The sequence below is a fragment of the Malus sylvestris genome, chromosome 13 (genome assembly GCF_916048215.2).
Source record: "Malus sylvestris chromosome 13, drMalSylv7.2, whole genome shotgun sequence".
NCBI lineage: Eukaryota > Viridiplantae > Streptophyta > Magnoliopsida > Rosales > Rosaceae > Malus > Malus sylvestris.
The window spans coordinates 14,042,491-14,064,301 of NC_062272.1; the positions used below are offsets into that span (position 1 = coordinate 14,042,491).

At 38.7% G+C, this 21,811-nt stretch overlaps 3 protein-coding genes across 5 annotated transcripts; 1 reads left to right on the forward strand and 2 right to left on the reverse strand.

Moving 5' to 3' along the window:
• Window positions 1-1,093: 1,093 nt before the first annotated feature.
• LOC126596704 (putative E3 ubiquitin-protein ligase RF298) lies at window positions 1,094-5,399 on the reverse strand. Of its 2 annotated transcripts, none has more exons than XM_050263372.1 (3): window positions 5,232-5,399; window positions 2,419-4,661; window positions 1,094-1,941 (listed from the first exon to the last, which is right to left on the reverse strand). In XM_050263372.1, the coding sequence occupies exons 2-3, from the start codon at window positions 4,654-4,656 to the stop codon at window positions 1,399-1,401; spliced, it is 2,781 nt and encodes a 926-aa protein (XP_050119329.1). In that variant the 5' UTR covers window positions 4,657-4,661; window positions 5,232-5,399; the 3' UTR covers window positions 1,094-1,398. The 2 variants fall into 2 exon arrangements, with proteins under 2 accessions (XP_050119329.1, XP_050119330.1); XM_050263373.1 differs by having other exon boundaries at window positions 1,808-1,985.
• A 2,404-nt stretch (window positions 5,400-7,803) lies between these two features.
• On the reverse strand, window positions 7,804-10,120 carry LOC126595691 (formin-like protein 18). 2 transcript variants are annotated; one of them, XM_050262000.1, is made up of 2 exons: window positions 9,880-10,120; window positions 7,804-8,326 (listed from the first exon to the last, which is right to left on the reverse strand). In XM_050262000.1, the coding sequence occupies exons 1-2, from the start codon at window positions 10,026-10,028 to the stop codon at window positions 7,978-7,980; spliced, it is 498 nt and encodes a 165-aa protein (XP_050117957.1). In that variant the 5' UTR covers window positions 10,029-10,120; the 3' UTR covers window positions 7,804-7,977. The 2 variants fall into 2 exon arrangements, with proteins under 2 accessions (XP_050117957.1, XP_050117956.1); XM_050261999.1 differs by lacking the exon at window positions 9,880-10,120 and adding an exon at window positions 9,162-9,867 and having other exon boundaries at window positions 7,804-8,417.
• Window positions 10,121-16,161: 6,041 nt separating this feature from the next.
• Window positions 16,162-16,845, forward strand: LOC126596961 (uncharacterized). Its single transcript, XM_050263682.1, has 3 exons — window positions 16,162-16,453; window positions 16,550-16,595; window positions 16,698-16,845. Exons 1-3 carry the CDS (start codon window positions 16,310-16,312, stop codon window positions 16,739-16,741), a joined length of 234 nt encoding a protein of 77 aa, XP_050119639.1. The 5' UTR covers window positions 16,162-16,309; the 3' UTR covers window positions 16,742-16,845.
• The last annotated feature ends 4,966 nt before the right edge of the window (window positions 16,846-21,811 follow it).

Sequence of the window (21,811 nt, forward strand, 5' to 3'; positions counted from 1 at the left end):
ACTTGGCAAACTCGAGTCCAAGGCAGTTACAATTTCAAAACTTACAATGTAATTTTGACCAAAAAAGGTCGTTACGGTGGGGCCCGTCCCCTCCCCCGCCTCCGGAGAAAACCTGAATCCATAGAGCTCATGCCACGTGGTTCGCTGGTGGACAATCGTCACCATGGAATCCCGCTCTCTCTTTTATTATCCTCACACATTGCTAAAAAAATCTCTTTTTTTTTTGTCAAATAAAAAAACTGATGCTAAGCAGCTGCTTGTTGCCTTAATTAATCTTTAGACTCTGAAAATTTAAAAATGATGTTTAGACTTACCTAGGCGCCTGCCTAGCTCTTTTAGATCCCTTTAGACCCATTTAGGCACGCGCCTAAGTCACGATTCTCATTTAGACATAAACTAGATAACTTTTATTTTGCATTTTACTTTTTCAATAAATTGTAAAAGACTTATTAAATACTTAGATGAACACTCATTATATGCTTGTTCTCCATGTTTTTAATATGTTCAAATACTTTATAATATATATATATATATGTAATTTTATTTTGCAATTTATGTATCCAATACAATTATGTTTTTTTTTTTAAGTATAAGAGGAAATTTATAATAAATATAATTAAAATTAAAAAAACCGCCTAGGCCCTGCCTAGACAGCTAGGCGCTAAGCCCCTATATGCCGCCTAACTAGCGCCTATCGCCTTTTAGGACCTTGTTCACACATACTTGACACTCTCCTTCCAATTTAAAATCTTGATGATTAAAATTATAAAGAAAAAAATAGAAAAAAAATAAAAAAAGAGGCATGCTTTCTTCATAATATAGCAAGTGTGACAATCTGTGTGAACGGATCGTGTCATGTTCATGTTATTCGTCTGCCAAGTGTTGTGTTCATGTTTTTGGTCTGCCGACCTATTTATAGTCATGTCGTGCTTGGATTCAACCCTATGACTATAAAAAAGAATGGTCAGTGTTTTATGCGCTTCCCTCTTTTTCTATTAGACGTTAAATTGAATAAAATGAAATGAGAATTAAAGCATAAACGTGCAGAAGGTCAAAGGTGTGCGAAAATCACTTTCCGCAATAATATCTCAAGTTTTTGTAAATGTAACTACAGTTACCAACATTCTTTTTGGGTTTCATACAACGTTTGTTTATGTGGGAACAAAATTTAGAGCTAACAACTCATAGCCCTCTATAAATTTCAAACTAGTACAATGATGTGAAAACTTATCAAACCACGCAGAGGATCAAACCTCCCAGAGGATCAAACCTCAGAATACAAGGCAACTTTTAACCGTCAAAAACTCCTCGACGGAGTGATCCAAACGCATTTATTCAGTTTATATGAGTCCCACAAATCTTTATTCAGAACACTCCACTCAGATTCTTTGGACTTTTTTAAGAACGAGCATAACGTACAGAAATTCGCCACTGTATCGGGCTCCTACAAGACGGGCAATCCTTCATGCCCTGTTTCTCGTGGAGCTCATTGCATGTTCTACAAACCACTTGATGGGCACACGGGAGGAAGATAACGGACATCTCCTCAGACAGGCACATCACACACTCCCGTTCACGTTTCACCCCTCCTGTCTCAGAGTACTCTTGAATATCCTTCACTACTTCCGAGATGTATGGCATCCGGGACCCCTTGTGATCCAGGCCATTTTCGATGTCTGTTACTTTGCTGGTGTAGCTCCCCTCAATGCCCCTCCGCAGCGCAGCAATTTTTGAAGAATCACTCTTGTGTCTCAATTGAGAGATTTCTTTTTCGAGTTTCTGAATATCATCTTTGTACTTCTGCAGATTGTTTTCTGCTTTCAGGTTAATCATATCCTCCTTGGATTTTGTTGAAGCCTCTATCTGTTCCCGTTCTTTTCTTATCGAACTGACCTGCTCAAGTACTTCTGCCTTTGATTTTTTTTCCTGTTGCCATCTAGCCTGCGACATACTTGACCTTTGTGAGAAGAAGCTCAGAATTAAACCTATTCAGAAAGAAAATAGAGTAAAACCAACAACACAACATTTTCAAGCTTTCATCAAAATGAGCTGTACAACACCGTTACATGCCCTTTCTCAAAGTTCACACCATCGGTCCATCAATCCCCTCGTCTAATTTATATCTTCCAATGTGAGACTGATTTTCAAGTTACAAAATGTGTGTTTGCACATGTACATGCATGTGTGCTAATAGACGATAATGATAAACTCCAAAAAGAGAAAGCAAATATGTAGCAAGCAAATGACAAGACTAAATCATCTTCATTACAAAACATGCACAAGTACCACTTATATTCCAAACGATTTCATAATTCGTCATCCCAAAGAAGTGTAAATACCTCAAACCAAATAAATTCACAATTTCACATGCATGAATGCCAATTTGGAGTATGTGGAAATCACGTATTTAGAACGTACCTCCAATTGTTCCTGGAGATCTTTGGCTTGTTCTAGTTCCTGTAGCAGCTGTTTTAACTTGCGTTTTTCAGTCGCAAGTTCTTCACTGAACATGGTTTTCTGCTTCTCCCATGACTGAAACTTCATCAGTGTCTTCTTCTCCCTTTTAGATACATCCTGACAGCTTGCAGCAGACTCTGCAGCACGTACTTTAGCAGCCTCCATATCCTGCCTCAAGGCAGCATTCTCCACCTCAAGCCTCCGGACGGAAGAATTTGCCCGTTCAACCTGGCTACTAGCCTTGCAGAGAGCATTTTCCATCTCAGAAAGCTTCTTCATGGTGTTTTCTTCCAGTGTTTGTTTCTCTTTCTTCAGCCGCTCAACTTCTTCTTTCTCTTGCCTCAATGACTTAAGTTCAGCCTTGTCCTTACTCAATCTACGCGCAGCCTGCATAACCTTCTGATTTGCCCACTCTGTCCACTCTTGGAGCTGATTTTGCAAGTCCCGTGCCCTCGGAACCAACTTTAAAATCATTTCATCTTTCTTGTCCCGGGGGACCCACTGCCCCAAGGATTTATCATACGGTATCCCAGCAAAAACAGAATTAGTTGCATCAGAGTGACAGCTAATAGGAACTGGATTGGAAATGCTTTTTGGATGCAGAGAAAGGGAAAGCTCAGTATCAGCAACTGATAATGCAGGCGTAGTATTTGCTGAAGGTAATGCTGCGGCAGTATTGACTACAGGTAATGCCGTTGAAGTATTGACAGAAGGTAATGCTGTTGAAGTACCGACAGAAGGTAGTGCTGTTGTACAAACAGAAGGTAACATGGACGTGACACTGTTCTTACGCAAAACAGAAGCAGTATTTTCAACATCCAGGTTAAATGCTCTAGGAGAAAAAGGCCCGGCATTGGCAGAAAGATTATTGTTTCCACTTTCTTGAGGCACATCAACTCCCATAGCCTTGCTTATCTTCAAGGAAGCATTCTTCAAATTAACAGTGGTAGAGTCTGACACAGATTTTAGTTTCTTATCCAAGATTAAACCACCCAAACCACTCAGCTTCCCCGTTCTTGAAGACCCTTTACATCCATAAGTCCGGTAACTTTTTTCCAAGTGAAGTGACTTGTGCCGAAGCATGTATTCTCTCTTGGTGGTAACAGAATGAACCTTTCGACTACTTAAAACCTTTTCCTCTACCACAGGAGATTGAAATGTTCCAGATGCACCAAAAGATTTATCCCCATTCTCAGATGTGGACTTTGCACCCTCTTTCTCAGACAACGATCCACTATGAACAAGGGAATTTTTCAGTTTAGCTATGTTTGAAACCCCACCTGCAATCATAGGTGTCTCAGACTGTGAACTATGAGAACCAGGAACTGGCTTGGAAGGATTCAGAAGATTCAATTCCGAACTTTTGGTTTCTGTTTTTGACTGGGGTTGATTCGGGACGGAGGAACTTCCATTTGAAGCTCCATCACTAATGAAACTATTCAAGGGATCACCATCCATTGCACAAGCATGAGAGACATTCATATCACAAATCAACAAGCACCACATTGCATCACCAGTGCTGAAAAAAGGCCTAACCTCTTGAAGAACACAAACCAGTTCTGCCAATATGTACTTCTCAAGCTGCTGTAGATCTTCAAAACAGTGTTCCCCCGAAGGATCAATTTCTTGGCCACTTCTTAGATAAACTAAAGTATTATCCACTATATTAGACACGGTGTCTTTACACCCATAACAAAGACCAGACCGCAAAACAGCCTTTGTAGCAACTTCTTCAGTGTAACCGCAAGCAACAATCTTTTTTATTGCACTTTTGAAAATCATGTCCAAATTGCTTAGAACAAGCTCTTCAAGTTGGTTTTCTGTGAGGTCACTCCAATCGGCATCCTGAAACTCTGCCTCTAGTTCCTCTCTGGGCCAGCTTGGGCTACCCTCGGATGGAACAACAGCACTAGACGACAATCCAAGGTCGAGTTTCAACCCATCAGAATGGTCTTGATTAACACTGCACAGGTCACAGACACCAATTTGTCCATGACTCTGCGTGATTTCGAATTTTTCAGCTGAAAACTCATAGCTTGTGCATTCAGTCTGAGATAAGGGAATAATTTTATTCGGGTCACCTAAAGGCGGATCAGCCCGGAACTTCCTCTTATTCCTACTTCCCTTTTCTTGAACAGCTATTGAGGAAGAGACTTGGGTGGTGCAACTACTACTGCCCTTGGCCACCATTGATGCCATTTCAGCTGCACAAAACAATCTAATCTCAATACATTCAATCCATATACGCATCCAGTTCTATCTATCAGTTCTTAAAGCAATACCAAAACACCAAATTCATCAATTCCATAAAAAATCCATCAAACAACAAACTACTGAAATCAACATTCGTAGCTGCAATCAATAAAAAAAATCCAGGTCGCAACATCACCAACTGGTCAATCTAAACAACCCAATTAAACCCAGATTACTAAAAGCTATATCCCAGTATTAAAATTAACGATTTTTAACATCCCAGAACCAAAATCAACAAGAACACGTCAATCAGAGAGAAAAAAAAAAGACTACCCAGAAGAAAAAACTGAACAATCAATCCGTTTGCAAGAAACCCAGTTGAATTTAGACGAAAATTATGATCTACCAATGTGAAACTCCATACAAATCTCAAAAATAAAATCAGGAAAATTAGATCAAAATAGAAGAATCAGAGCAAAAAAAAAAATGCAGAATCTGGTGTTCATGAAAGTTAAAGATCCCCAATACAAATACAAGAATTTGCGGTGATTAATCAGAAGCCATATACGATCGAGACGCACCCGATTTGAGCTAATTGTTCGAGCAATCAAAGGTAGAAACCAGTCTCAGAACACCATAGAATCACAAAGAGAATTTATAGTTGCTTATTTTTTTTCTTCTTCTTATTTTCTTAATTATTAGCTTAAAGAGAAATAAGAGAGCTTTGAACGTCCGTCTCTCTCAAAAGTTTCGTTGCGGTAAATTTCATAATTTTTTTTTTTTTTTTTTTTTTTTTTGTCATGACCAGACCAATTAACCAATGTTTTCAACGACAAAAAAAGAAAAGAAAAAAAAAACCAAGGTTTGATGAATTTTCATTTTTGTACTAATCATAGTTAAGGAAAATTAGCCACCAACCCCAAGTAGATGAATTACTTCACAACTAGCCCCTTGACCCGTGTTTCGATGCGTATTGTTAACATATTTTTTTACATATGTATCTCTTTAAAAGATGTAGATATGCTTTGAATATATATTTTTAAAATGAAAGCAATTTTGAGTTATTTGAAAATTTAATTCGTCGTTTATCACATCATATAATACAGAACTTGTTTATTTACACGACTTATATTTGATTTTTATACTAGGTGAGGGAGTTTTCCTCTATAGTGTGATCATTTAGCAATGTACAAGTTATGTCCATGCACATTGTGGGATACATTGCACTTTACCCTTTTTTATTTGTTTATTTGTCGACTCACATTTGTTCATTACACGTACATGTTACGAATATACATTGTATATGTAATGCATGTGCTATAATTTGTCTCCCAACCAACTTATTTTTAACATTCTATTTTATATTTCCTCTTTTAACAAGTAGTTTAATTAATTTTGAATGATTATATAAAAGTTATCATCATTTTCCAATTTTTTCCCTTCAAGTTATTCTTCTCTTTGGTTTTCAAAGGAATGTTGTTATATTGTCATCGTATCTTGAATTATTAGATACATTTTAAAGAAATTTTGTATTAAAAAAAAAAGAAACTAAGTTAAGAAATTATATATGTATATATATTGGCAAAGCACAGAACTTCTTCAATGTGAGGAAATGTAACTTCTAAATGGACATATATCCAAATTAGAAATAGTATATATCGTTCAAATAAAAACAATTATTTAATTTTAAGTACGAGGTCTCAAGTTTTTTTTTTCAGCTTATAAAATGAAAAATAGGAATCTCATATATAAAGAGAAAACAAAAGGTAAACAATGATTTTGGTGTCACCAAGCTTCAACAAAAATATTTGGACAAAAATGCCCCCAAAACAAAAAACTTTAAAGGCATCCCAAAATAATGCATTAAATAAGGTAGAGGTATTTTCATCTTTTTAACAATGGTTTTTTTAATAGTAATTTTTTTGGTACAGTTTTATTTTTATATTTAGTACCTCATAATAGACTAGCAATAATGTGATTCAAATTTTCCATTTTTAAACACATTCAAAATAATATGATTAAATATGTTGTCAAATGATTGTTTTTTTTTTAACAAACAATATTATCTACACTAAAGGGAAGGGGGTGAGTTTAGCCTAACAATGAGCGCTAATAATGTGATTACATAAGTTGTTTATTAAATATTATTTTCTCTAATTTTAAACACGTTCAAAACATCTTAAGAGGCGTGTAATGCCGGTTATAAAAAAGGTTTTTCGCATGAGGATAATAATGTGATTAAATTAATTTTCAAATGATTGTTTTTTTTTTCTTTTAACAAACAATATTATCTATACTAAGGGGGTGGAGTGGGCTTAGCCTCATAATGAGCTAGCAATAATGTGATTCAATCAATTGTTTATTAAATATTATTTTTTCTATTCTTAATGTAAATTCTATAGAGACCGATTTTATTATGTGAATTCAACTGCTTTAATTGGTTTATGAGGGGTTTCTTCCAGCATGATCTAAAATTATTCATTTACTTCAAATATTTGACTTTCCTTTTGTCAATTTACGCAAATAAATACATTTAAAACATGTAAGTCACGCGTAACACGCCGTAATTTAAAAAATACACTCACACGCGCATGCATGAAGGCCAGTATATAAGAAAGTGAGAAGGGACCATATCGATATGGTTCGTTCGTTTGGTTTGGAACTTAATAGAGATTAGGCCAGATTGGGGCCTATGTGAAGCGAAGCACCTAACTTCCACTTTACTGGTTAGCTCATTTTCTTTGACCAATATTTATGGGGTTGTGATTTTCACACATCCTTAATTACTTTTTTCACATTCTTCCTTATTTTTTAATAATTAATTGGTATCGTACTATTTAATCTTCCATATATACTAGGGGTGGGCGCGGTGCGGTTTGGTGCGGTTTCGAGTGAAACCACAACCGAAATCGAAACTTTTTGCGGTGCGGTGCGGTGCGGTTTTGAAGCCAAAACCGAAATGAAACCAAACCGTTTGGTTCGGTTCGGTGCGGTTTCAAACGGTTTCGGTTTGGTTTTTGAGAAAAAAAATGTACAACCTGCACCAAGAAGTTAAGAATTAAAATGAAGTTCAAGGCAAAGCATCAACATATAGATAAATGAAACCATGATATGCAAATATCCTACTTAAGCTAATAGCACACGAGAACAGACTTCCAGCAACTTCCAATAGTACAATTAAGAACTTAAGAGTACAATTGTGGGAAGAGTAAACAATCCAAGTACGCGAGAATAAATTACCAACAAAATACTCTTTCTTGTTCAGGAAGAGAAAACTACAATCTACAATTACCAAAGGAAAAAACATATAAATGAGAGTAAAATGACTTAAACCACCTGCTTGTAATGTCGTACTAGTTTGCTCCTTTTTGGTGTTGAGAACAAAACTTTAGGAGTTCGATCAGCAGCCATAAAAGGGTCCTGTCCATATATTCTAAATATTGGACGGCAACCTCCCTCTCTGTCCATATTCGGAATGAATCTAATGATGATGCAGTCCAACGTAAGCGCCCTATCCAGTGGAGGCCATTCTGATCCCACATTTCTTCTTGTTATATACTGCAAATACCTCTGTTGCGAAGGCATTGGATTCAACGGTGGCATTAACTGCAAAAGTTCCCTAGGTGCTTGCTTGTAAATCATGTCCAACGTCTTGTGCTCCTCAGTGTACTGTTTCCTGTAAATCAAGAGTGCAGCCAGCATGAATGCCAATACCAACCACCCACCTCGTTCACAATGCATCAAGAGCACATTCTGTTTAAATTCTTCTGCAGCGAAACAATTACCAACATGTAAATACACATAGTTTAAATTCTTCTGCAGCGTAAGTGCATAACGACACACAGAACTCGAGAACAAGCCAGCAAATACAAAACAAATTGTTTCCTTCTGAAACAGTCATCAGCGTTCAATTGTTGAAGGATATACATATTAGCATGTATATACAGAGCATAAAAAATGGATAAATTCCACATTAGTGCACACATTGTATTGAGCAAAATTTGTCTATCACCACACCAAAAACAAAAATTTCATAATTTGTGACTGAGTGGAAATGAAGTACTGACTTTAGATTCATTTCTTCTATCAACTTTAGAGCACAATAGTTAATTGCCAGTAAAAAAGTTTCTAGGCATACACGGGAACTTTAAACGTGCCCACAAATCAACCCTGAACCCTTCTATTCCCAGGACATATTAACGGAGCCTCCCCAAAGTTTGTATCAGTCAAATTAGTGCAGTTCCATTCATGCATACTCTGTCCAACTAATGCAGTTCACTTCATTCTTAGGAATCCCAAAAGACACAGTAAATATGCATCCCCAAATATAGACATCTTCAAATTGCAAACAAGCAGCTCTTAGTTGAGATTCTAATAACAAAACACGAAAAAACGAACAAAAAGAAGGAAAAGTCCCAGTAACACCAACCACATTCAAGCCTTACGCAATTTAACAAACATCATCTTCAATAAACCAAATTTGAAAGAAATTAAAGCCCAGAAAAGCATACCATAAACGCTCTCAGATATCTCCAAAAGCCCGTCCGGCGGCTTCCGGTAGAAGAACTTCCTAAACAACGCCATTGTTCCTCAAGATCCGAAAACACCCCACGAAAAACCAACACCCAAAACCCCTCCAATTCAACCCGCATTGCTCCGAAACGTAAAGCTCATCTCAGCTCGAATACCCAAAATAGAAATTCCTCATCTCAGCTCCAATTCAACCCGCAATTCTCCACAACAGGCAAATGACCTTTCCAAATTTTATTCATTCCCAAAATAGAAATTCCTCAATCTTCGATTTTCAGCTCGTTTTCTCCATTTCCAAACATCCCAACCAAATAAACGTGAAAAATATCGGATTCTTTTATTCAATTTTCTTCCATTTTCTCGGCAACCAAACAGAAACAGAAACATAAACTCACCGGACCCAGAAAAAACCTCCTCCTCCTCTTCCTCCTCTACTACAATCGAAATTACGAACATAGAAAAACTAGTGTACAGCACTGAAACCTGCCTAACCCAAGTAGACCAGACAATTTTGATACTAATATCTCAACTTTCGAAAAAAAATTACTTACTTTGCCAAACCCAAACCTGCCTAACATTCGAAAGAAATGCACATTTTAAATTATCAATCATGATTCAGTGCATGAGTTTGTTCTCATATTTTCCCCTTTAATCTAACAACATATATGAAATTGCAGACAGAGGATGAGAAATTTTCACCTCTGCGTGTGTCGACTCCAAGATTGGAGGCAAGGCAGAGATGAAAGCAAGCCGCAGAAGCAGTCGCAGAAGCAGAAGTAGTCGCTCGCAGGCAGTCGCTCGCAATCAGGTGACCAGGTCGCTCGCACGCAGTCTGTTAGGAAATGCATTTTATTCCTTTTGTTGTAATTTCAATTTAGTAAATAAAAGGGTTTGTCCTTTAGTGAGTGGTTATGTAATGGAATGCTGAGTTGGTATTTCTGAGTGGAAAGGCTACTTAAATGGAGCAATGGCCTCATTGCTCCTCAGACTAATATTTGAGTATTATTAATTGAAATTCACACGAGTTTCTTGCTCGTCTTCTACCTCTTCCACTCCATATCTTCCTTGCTACATTGTACAGGTTGAGCAGGCTTTTAACATTGGTATCACCCAATTTTGATCCTGGATCCCTCTTTGTATGCCCCGCTACAATCCCAACACTCGATTATCTCTCATGGACGCTCGAGTTGCTGCTTTGGAATCTTCTGTTGCTGCACTCTCTGATTCCTTCGATTCCAAAATGGCGATGTTCTTCGAACAATTTCGTCGGGAGCAAGCTTGCGCTCGTGGGAGCGGAGGTTCCACTTCTGATACTGATCCTCCTCCCCAACCACTCATCGCCAATCCTCACGATTCCGGCGACCTTGATCCTCATCGGCCTCGCCATAACTGGCAACCTCGCATCGATTTTCCCCGATTCACTCCGGGTGAAGACCCACTTGCTTGGATTTATAAATCGAAACAGTTTTTCACCTACTATTCCATTCCTGAGCTTCAGCAGGTCTTAACGGTCTCGTTTCACTTGGAAGGAGAGGCACTTCAGTGGTTTCGATGGCACGATTGCTTGCGCACCACTCCTCGGTGGGGGGATTTCACACACGCATTTTGCAAAGAATTTGGGCCCTCTGAGTTTGAAGACAGTGCCGAAGCGCTCTTCAAATTGAAACAATCAGGTACTCTCAAAGATTACATCACTGAATTTAGGCGTTTGGCAAATAGAACCCATGATTTAGGGCCTCTATTGTTAAAGAGTTGTTTCTTGGGTGGATTGAAACGTGAACTTAAATATGATGTTAAGCTTCTGCGCCCTTCTGATGTGCATGATGCCATTTCAATTGCCTTACAACTTGATGCTAAATTGTGTGATTTGAAGAGTGGCTATACTAAGCCTTTTCCACAGCCTCGTGGGTTACACACCCCTACTACACCACACATCACTCCTAGTGTTAAACCCTCTAATTTCCCTGTGAAGAGGTTAACTCCTGCGGAAATTCAGCGCAAAAGGGAGAAGGGTGAGTGCTGGTTTTGTGATGAAAAGTGGCGCATGGGACATAATTGTGCTAATAAGCAACTCCTCATGCTTGATCTAGCTTACCCTGAAGAGGAGATCACCACCCCATTGCTAGAAGAACCACCACCTGAAATTTTACAAATGGAACTTAGTGAATGTGCGTTTTATGGCACACTTGCTAGGCCCACTGTGAAAACAATGAAAGTCATCGGTTCAGTGAATGGTCACCAAGTCACAGTTCTCTTAGATTCTGGAAGCACCCATAATTTTGTGGATTCTAGACTCCTTAAGAAATTTGCTTGGCACACTCAACCTACTAAACCATTTGAAGTGATGATTGCGGATGGGGGTAAGGTTAGTAGTTCAGGTTGCTGCACTGATGCTGCTTTATCAATTGGGGGTTATGAATGTGGTGTGGATCTATACTCCTTGCCATTAGGAGGGTGTGACATAGTATTAGGGGTCCAATGGCTTTCCTCAGTTAGCCCGGTTCTATGGGATTTCCAGCTACTAACTATGGAATTTGCCAAGAATGGTTCTCAGTATAAGCTCATTCATAGTGACTCACCTGCTCCACTGATTCAAGAGGTGACTCTTCAACAGCTTGACAAAGAGATTTTCAACTCTAATTTGGGCTTGTTCCTTTACTCCATTGAAGATAAAATGGTTGAAGCTTGTGATTTAAACCCCTTGCAACTTCAGCAACTACAAGAAGTGTTGGGGCAGTTTGACACCATTTTTGTCTTACCTACTGAGCTACCGCCGAGTAGGGTTCACAATCATCAAATTCCACTCGTTCCTGGATCTAAGCCCCCTAATATACGACCCTACCATTATGGTCCCTTGCAAAAGACTGAGATTGAAAAAGCAGTTCAAGAACTCCTTAAGGCAGGTTTTATCCGACCAAGCCACAGTCCTTTCTCTTGTCCAGTTCTCCTTGTGAAGAAAAAAGAAGGAACCTGGAGAATGTGTATGGACTACAGGGAGCTTAATGCCATAACAATCAAGGATAAGTACCCTATTCCTCTGATTGATGATCTCTTAGATGAACTACATGGTGCTCTGTTTTTCTCGAAGCTTGATTTACGGTCCGGTTATCATCAACTTTTGATGCATCCTCAAGACATTGAAAAAACTGCTTTCAGAACCCATGAAGGTCACTATGAGTTCTTAGTGATGCCTTTTGGACTCACTAATGCTCCTGCGACATTCCAAAGCCTTATGAATGATATATTCAGACCCTACTTGCGGCATTTCATCCTTGTGTTCTTCGATGACATATTGGTCTACAGTAAGACTTGGGAGGACCATTTGTTACATCTTAAAATGACCTTTGAAGTGTTGCAGCAGCACCAACTTTATGTTAAAAAGCAGAAATGTGCTTTTGGTCAAAGTAGAGTGGAATATTTGGGCCATGTCATATCAAGCAAAGGTGTAGAGGCTGATCCCTCCAAGATTCAGGCTATCATGGACTGGCCTAAGCCTACTACAGTGAAAGAATTGAGAGGTTTCCTTGGTCTCACAGGTTATTACAGGAAATTTGTGCCTAGTTTTGGCAAAATCTGCCAACCCCTTTACCAGATGACTAAGAAAGATGGCTTTTTGTGGACCCCAGCAGCTGAAGTAGCTTTCCAGAATCTTAAGGATACTATGACCTCTCCACAGGTCCTTGCTCTGCCTGATTTTACATTGCCATTTGAGTTGGAATGTGATGCTTCGGATAACGGCATTGGGGCGGTTCTCCAGCAACAAGGGAGACCCATTGCGTTTACCAGTCGAGCCTTAGGACCTAAGAATCAAGCTCTCTCCACCTATGAGAGAGAACTCATTGCAATTGTACATGCTGTCAAGAAATGGCAGTCCTATCTTCAGGGTAGACATTTTATAATCAAGACTGACCACTGCAGCTTGAAATATTTTTTAACCCAAAGGGCTCATACAACATTCCAACAGAAGTGGGTTTCCAAATTGATGGGATTTGATTATGAAATTCATTTTAAGAAGGGGGTTGATAACGTAGTTGCTGATGCCCTCTCTAGAAGACAAGTCACAGATCATGACACTCAGTGTTCTGATGGGGTAAATCATTCATCCATGAGTTGTCAAGCTATCTCTTACCCCTATTTTGGGTGGTTGGATGAATTACGAAGATACAATGAAGAAGATGCTTGGATCAAGCAAAAAAGGGCAGCGGTTACATCCTTGGGGAGTGGAACAACCAGTGATTCTAAGTTAGCCCATTATCATCTTGATAATGGCTTACTCAAGTACAAGTCCAGGATAGTAATCAGCCCCAATTCCACTTGGAAGCTTAAGCTTTTAATTGAGCATCATTCAACACCTGCAGCAGGGCACCAAGGTGTATTGAAGACCTATCATAGACTAAAAAGGGGTTTTTATTGGCCAGGTATGAAGGGCGACATAAAGACATATATCTCAGAGTGTAATACTTGCCAACAAAACAAGTATGAAACTCTATCTCCTCCTGGTTTACTTCAACCTTTGCCAATTCCTCAAAAAATATGGACTGATATAAGCATGGATTTCATTGTGGGATTACCATCTTGCAAAGGCAAAACTGTCATTTTTGTGGTAGTAGATAGGCTTACTAAGTATGCTCACTTCTTAGCTTTAGCTCATCCCTATACTGCCGTGACTGTTGCTCAGTTGTTTGTTGATAACATATTCAAGCTGCATGGAATGCCATCTACAATTGTGAGTGACAGAGATCCGTTGTTCCTAAGCTCTTTTTGGAAGGAGTTCTTTAAGTTGCAAGGATCACAACTTTGCATGAGCTCGGGGTACCACCCTCAGAGTGATGGACAAACTGAGGTGGTCAATAGGTGTGTTGAAACATATCTGAGGTGCTTTGTGGGAAACAAACCTAAGAATTGGGTCAAATGGTTACCATGGGCAGAGTGGAACTATAATACTTCCTATCATACTTCTTCAAAATTTACTCCATTTGAATTGGTATATGGGTACCCTCCTCCTCATGTTACTTCTTATGAGTTAGGTACTGCAAAAATGGATTCGGTGGAACAAGAGTTGATTGAGAGGGATAAGTTGCTTACCATACTCAGGTCTAACTTAGCAATGGCTCAGAATCGAATGGCAGTTCATGCAAACAAGAAAAGGACTGAGAGAGAGTTTTCTGTTGGTGACTTAGTCTATCTCAAGCTACTGCCATATCAGTTGCAAACATTGGCTTCACATGCTTATCACAAGCTACACCCTCGATACTACGGTCCTTATGAGGTATTGGAGAGAGTAGGACCTGTTGCTTACAAACTCAAACTACCTGAGGGAACAAAAATCCATCCTGTTTTTCATGTCAGCTGCCTCAAGAGGCACATGGGAAATGTGGATTCACCCATAACAGCTCTGCCAACACTGACAGATGAAGCTCAGATGCGGGACTCTCATCCATCAGATGCTCCTTTGGCAATAATTGCCAGGAGAATTTACAAGAAGGAAGACAAGGCAGGTGTTCAGTTGCTAGTACAGTGGGTTGGACAAGAAGAGAGCACAGCTACTTGGGAGGATTATGATGATTTTCATGCCAGATTCCCAACATTTCAGCTCTGAAACCTTGTGGACAAGGTTGATTTTAAGGAGGGAGTGATGTTAGGAAATGCATTTTATTCCTTTTGTTGTAATTTCAATTTAGTAAATAAAAGGGTTTGTCCTTTAGTGAGTGGTTATGTAATGGAATGCTGAGTTGGTATTTCTGAGTGGAAAGGCTACTTAAATGGAGCAATGGCCTCATTGCTCCTCAGACTAATATTTGAGTATTATTAATTGAAATTCACACGAGTTTCTTGCTCGTCTTCTACCTCTTCCACTCCATATCTTCCTTGCTACATTGTACAGGTTGAGCAGGCTTTTAACACAGTCAGGTGACCAGGTCGCTCGCAAAGGCCAGATGCGGAGATGCAAGGAGGCGCAAACCCAGAACCGCAAACCAAATGTATAAGTATAACCTAAACCTAGTTGAATGAACTAAATAAAAATAAAAAAGTGCGGTTTCGGTTCGGTTTCGGTTTCGGTGCGGTTTTGAAAACCCAAAACCGAAACCAAACCGTTTTGTGTGCCGCGGTTCGGTTTTGAAACCGAAACCGTTTCAAAACCGCAAAACCAAACCGTTTGGTGCGGTTTGATTCGATTCGTGTTTCGGTTTCGGTTTTCGGTTCCAAGTGCCCACCCCTAATATATACCATTCCTACTTTTTGATGGCAATAAATGAAAGATTAAATAAAGAGGGGTATATATGGAATATTAAATAGTATGATACCAATTAAGTACTAAAAAATAGGAAGGGGTGTGAGAAAAGTAGTTAAGGGTGTGTGAAAATCACAACCTTATTTATTAATTTCTCGTTTAATAATATCTTAGTATTTTCGTTTAGTCTAATAGACATTTTAAAACTTGGTGACTAATTAATCTATAAGCCTACGATCACAAGTGAGTTGGATGACAAGAAGAGTGTGCTTGTCACTTTAAGCTCGAGTTCGATTTCCTTTAGTGGACGCATAGAGAGATACGGAGGGTCGCTTGACCTGACCCTCAAGCAATAGGAAATCACATTGTGACCATCTGATGGATGCCATGGTTGCCGCTCATGTGTTTTAGAAAATGTCTTCGAATTAGAGAGTTGTTGGTCCATTTAAAAATAAACAGCAATGTAAACCACTTGGTCGTAAAGAAAATGCTACCAACTTTTTCACTTCTTTTTATGTCATGTGTTTTCTATTAGCACTTAAAATTAAAATTAATTTTGCATACTAATATAATATATGTGTAATGAGTTAAAATGAGAAGGTTATCATCACTCACTTAATTAGAATACTCAATAAATTATTTACCCAAAACAACCACGTTCCAAACAACTTCTTATTCTTTATATTTTATCTCCACCAAAAAAATTGCCTCAATCTAAACGCTGTCGTTTGGCCAGGTTAATTTTGGGACGAGAAAAGTGCTTGTTTGTGTTCTTCGGACACGCTATGTACCTCAATTTCCCTAAAACCCTAAACCCTACTGCCCCATTGGACAGCCGTAACCCCCCAATTCCCCCCAATTCCAAATCCAAATCCCTAATTTCCCCGAATTCCAAAAATGGACCATTCCCAGTCCCACCCGAATCCAAAACAAAGCAACCCGTCACCGCCGCAACCACCACCTCTCCACGCAGACGTAGAAGACGACGACGACAATGTAAAACAGCTCAACCAATGCTCTGTTCTCTACCTCTCCTTACAGGTAACAACTATTTTCCCCAATTTTTATTAGATTCTAAAATTCTAAAACCCTAAACCCCAAATCACGAAGAACCCGAATTCGGTCTGTGGCTTGCAGGATTGCCTTGTTAAGACCGACAGGAATTGGAAATCTTGTCAACCAGGTACGTAATTTGGGTTCCTAATTTGCAATTCATTTCTCAATTTCATTTTCCAGTAACTGTGAATTTCCTGTTTTAATTTTGTGTGAACAACTTTTTGATCAGAAGTTCAGGCCTTGAAGGCATGCAACGAGAGGAGGAAGAAATGACAAAGGAAGGTGGGATCATAGCAAAAGATGAGCTGCAATCGAGATTTCACAATTTGTATCAACTTTTGACTGGATTTATATATGAAATTGTTACCATTTCTTGATTGTCTTTGCATACAATTTGTTCTATCGTTTATTAATTACCAAGTACCAAAGAGCGACTGGTTTGGCTACTTATGAACTATCTTGCAAACAACGGAGAGTTGGATGGTGACTTCAACTATGTAATATAAGTTGGATGGATGAAGTGGAAGAGTGCATCCAACGTGTTGTGTAACCGTCGTATGCTATTGAAGGTCAAAGGAAAATTTTATAGGACGACAATAAGGCTGACAATGCTTTATGGCACAGAATGTTGGGCGGTGAAGCATCAACACGTACATAAAATAAGTGTAGCGGAGATGAGAATGCTTCATTAGATGTGTGGGCACATGAGATATGATAAAATTAGGAATAAGGATATCCGAGGTAAAGTAGAAGTGGTCGAAATTGAATGAAAGATAAGAGAAAATCGGTTATGGTGATTTGAACATGTGAAACGAAAGCCTATTGATACTCCGGTTAGAAAATGTGATTATGGGATAGAAGTTCAGAATCAAAGGGATAAAGGAAGACCAAGAAGGACTTTGGAAGGATAAAGGAAGATCTAGAAGGACTTTGGAAGAGATTTTAAGAAAAGACTTAGAGTACTTGGATCTAACGGAACACGCGACACTGAACCGAGCGCAATTGCGTTTTAGGATTCATATACCCGACCCTACTTAGTGAGAAAATACTTTATTTTTGTTGTTGTTTATTCATTACGACTGACTTAGAATTTTTGTCCAAGAGTCTTGGACACCATTATCGTCGCAATAAACGCATAAAAGGGTAGTGTTCGAAGCTGCTCAATTTCAAAGTCGAAAGAAGATATTAAGTCGCGAGAGAGCTCCATGTAAACAAGAATTGAACGATAACTCGACACTTTCACTAGTACTGGGTAGGTTCATTACCAATGCTTCTCCAAAATCCCGAAACCAATCGTGTATATTTCAGTCTTGAGGATTATTGTATGAGTTGGAGGATGGTCTGGGTTCGGTTCTTGAACTGAAAGTATGCAACGCCTTGTGCTCATTGGTCCCGACGCTAAGACCAAGTCCAACAAAACATTCATTTACCGTATGATTCCTGACGTCCTTACGGGAGAGTCGAATGGCAATGAACTCACCCAAAAATGGATTGAACAGAAACAGCCAACAACGTTGGAAACCAGACGGTCTGGTCCGGCATATTTTATCTGATCCAAACCCAAAATATCAGTAAACAATTAGGTTGAATAATGTCAAATCCAATTGTAAACCAAACCAAACCAAATCGAGTCTATAGTTTAGTACAAACATAAAACCAGGAGCCGAATATGGTAAATAAGTAATTAAAAAAAATAAAAAAATAAAAAAAAAACTCCTTCACTTGCAGTTTGGTCGCTATGGAGGCATGCAGCTCTAGTCTTTGATGAGGAAACAAAAGAACTGCTTCAGCATTACATCAGCCTTTACACGAGCAACGAAAGACCTCTCACAAGAAACTGGCATCAAAGCATCGTTGACGCATTATGGAAACATATTGTTCGACCATTAAGAGGACATCGGAATTTAGGTTATTAAGCAGACCTGCCAGAGAACTTGTGGGGTGGGAGCTTGCATATCATAGGGCAAGCATGCCGCAATGAATTGGAAAGGTCAGTTACCAAGTCAGCTCCTTACAAAAACATCCATTTATTTTACAAATGCACATACAGTAAACCAAAAGCCTGAATTAACCCTAACTCTAAATATGTATCGCGAGTCACGACAGCACTGCAAAGGGGTTCATTCCGATAAGTAAACAGCAAAACGATCGCAGTATTTGCAATCAACGTGCAGATTTTCTCAATAAACATATCCTTGTATCACTAAATGACAATCATTAAGTTTGTTAGGAGTTGTTTTCGATATAGTGTTTTGATTATTACTACATAGCATCAAGGGGAAAGTTCTTTAAACAAAGAACACCTTTTGCCACTTGACTTTTATGAAAAGGCAACCCATATCTTATGTAACAAAACAGAATCGAGAATAAATCCCGCAAAGATAAGCAAGATCAGCATTTGTCACAAGAAGATTTAAGCAAGATGAACCACCAACTCTTCAGCAAACTATATAGATTGTTTCAAACTTTCACATATCAGGGAAGATTGACAGAAGTTAACTATAACATACTTAGACATATCTGTGTAGGTTTGAAAAAACCAGTGGCATATGCCCACAAAAAATATCAACTTTCACAGAAAACAAAGCTAATATAAAAACAGTAGAACAGAAGTGTAGCTAACTTGGCGGACTATGTGTGACATTAGGATTTCTCCATTACTAAAAAACATACGTTTGTACAAGTTTTATAGTCATCTCAAGGAAAATGTGAATTTTCTTGGACAACTTCATTAGTATTAGGGCCCGCAATTCTCAGTACCGGCCTTGATCCCATAGCAATGAGCAGACATGCAAACATAAAGAGACCAGTATTAAAAAAACAAGATTGATACTTTGGATTTCGAATATCCCAAAGAAACCCATATCAGGAACAATGAAGAAAACTTGGGAGAGAGAACCTGGACGGAAAACGCAGCGGAGCAGCGCCGGAAAAAGAGGGTTGGTCGGTGGAGAAGGCGAAGGCGGCCGACCGCAGCCAAAGTTTCCGAAAAGTGGCTGCGATCCCGGCGGTCCTGTTGGTCCTGACACCTTGCCAAATCCCGGGTACAGTTGTCTGATCAGAGTGTGTCTCCTCTTGCTGATGGTTTGCTCTGTTTCCTTTGTTTCAAACTTTTGAAGTCGCAGAGAAAGCCACCAAGTTTTGGAGAAATTTTTAGTTGCGACGGAACAGATGGTACGTTACGTGTTTTTATATAAGTGGTGGGAAATTTTATTTTTTAAGTTATTAATATTTTAACACACATATTACACTATTTATATAAGTACACGTGATGTATCATCTATGTGACGATCACACTAAAAAATCTTTATAAATTTTGAGCTTTGAATCTTGAAAGCACCAATCGTGAAGTGACGATGTGGGTAATGGGCCAGATTCAAGCCCCACTCAGCCCATTTGGAACTATTGGGCCTTTAGTTACACGGGCCGCATCACTATCCGATGACAAAAAGTTCAAATCAAATGTTGCATGACCTGATTCGTCAGCCATCACATTTGCTTTCCAAATTGATAGCAAATTTAAATTAATTTAAATTTGATTATTAAATGTTTTGAATTTAATAATGAGTGGTGATTGGTTTTTTTGAGAAACGATAATGAGTGATACTATTCACACATTTTTTTAGCTTTTTACATATTTTTTTGTTAATTTTCTTATTATATATATTTTTAATTTATTCGAGCAAATGACAAAAAAGAAAGAAAGTATATAAGAAATAAAAAGAGTGTGAATAGCATCACCTTTTAATAATTAACCAATTCACTCAATTAGAAAATTTAATAAGGGAAATTTTATTTAAACCCATCTAAATTATTTATACACCCAACTTACTCTTTGCACCCATTTGATTTTTAACTAAACTATTAATATCTCTTTAAACCCAAATTTAATACCTAATATACATGTTGACCCTAAAAACTACCAAGCCTACGTGGTGCGCATGCCGAGTAATTAATAAGCTAACTAAATCCTTTGGTTGTGTGCGGGGCGTGCCAACTCATTGGTCAAGCTCTGCTTGGAAGTAAAATGTATTGATGTTGCATTTAGCGTGCTGCTGACTTTTGATCTTGCGACTGCGGCCGAGGAAGGAACACGTCTCGGCCTTCAGGTTCTAGAGCCTGAAGACAAGGCTACTAGTTTTGCGAAGTTTAATATCAGATTCGACTTTCAATGTAACAAATGTAGTAACCTGGTAACACCTCACTTTATCGAGAAGGCTGATGAGATGACCTCTACCATTCTTGGCAGCTCGGCCTATCACCAATCAAAGTCAGCAATTGCAGCAAATAATCCCATATGTCGATCATACCAATGTTGCCCCCCTTATTTTCTTATGCATCGGCCTAAAAGGCCGAATGGTTAAGAGAATAATTTATTCATATGCTTTCTTTTTCTTGTTTTTTTTAGCAAAAGAAAATAAAAACGGCTGAATCATCATCAGGAGGAGGCAAATGATGCTTTATTCCGAGCCGAGATCTTTTTATATCAAAATTCTCAATTTGATTTCGCTCTAGGCCGAATAAAGAATCACTTCCAAATACTTTTGATTTGGTGAAATATTTTTTATTTTCAGCTGCCAAATGTATTGAAAAATTAAGCTTCATGTGCATAATTATTTCACCAATTTCGACTTTTAACTCTAGTAACTTAGCCGACTGGGATTTCTCCATATTGGCCATATTGCCAATAATCATATCAATTGGCGTGGTTTTTTCAGCTAGGCCTATGTCTCTGCCTTGTTCGTCATTGGAGCATTCCTTTGACGAATCATTTTTTGAGTCAATTTTTGTATTTGGCTCAGGAACTTTTTCTTCTAGGCTTACCAAACTTGCAGTCTCGACCGAAAAAATAGGTGGCCTAGGTTCTTCTTCGGCCGTCTTGACAATCTTCTTAGGTCGAATGTTGGTTGTGGCCGGAGCGAAAAATTGCCACATGGCCTCTTGCCTTTCAAGAATTCTACACCACTTCTTAAGGAGTTTTTCTTGCTTTTTTAAAGGCGACAAATCTCGTCCAATGAAGCCTGATCGAGATATATCATGTGAACTTCGTAGTTTTAGCACTAGGTCCCACCGGACGTGCCAAAATGTTGACCTTAAAAACTACCAAGCCTAAGTGGCGCACAGGCCGAGTAATTAATAAGCTAACTACGTGTTTTGGTTGTGTGCAGGGTGTGCCAACTCGTCGGTCGAGCTCGGTTGGGTAGTAATAAAATGTGTTGATGTTGCGTTGAGCACGCTGCTGACTTCTTGATCTTGCGACTGCAACCGAGGAAGGAAAACGTCTCGGCCTTCAAGTTCTAGAGCCTGAAGACAAGGATACTAGTTTTGCGAAGTTCTATATCA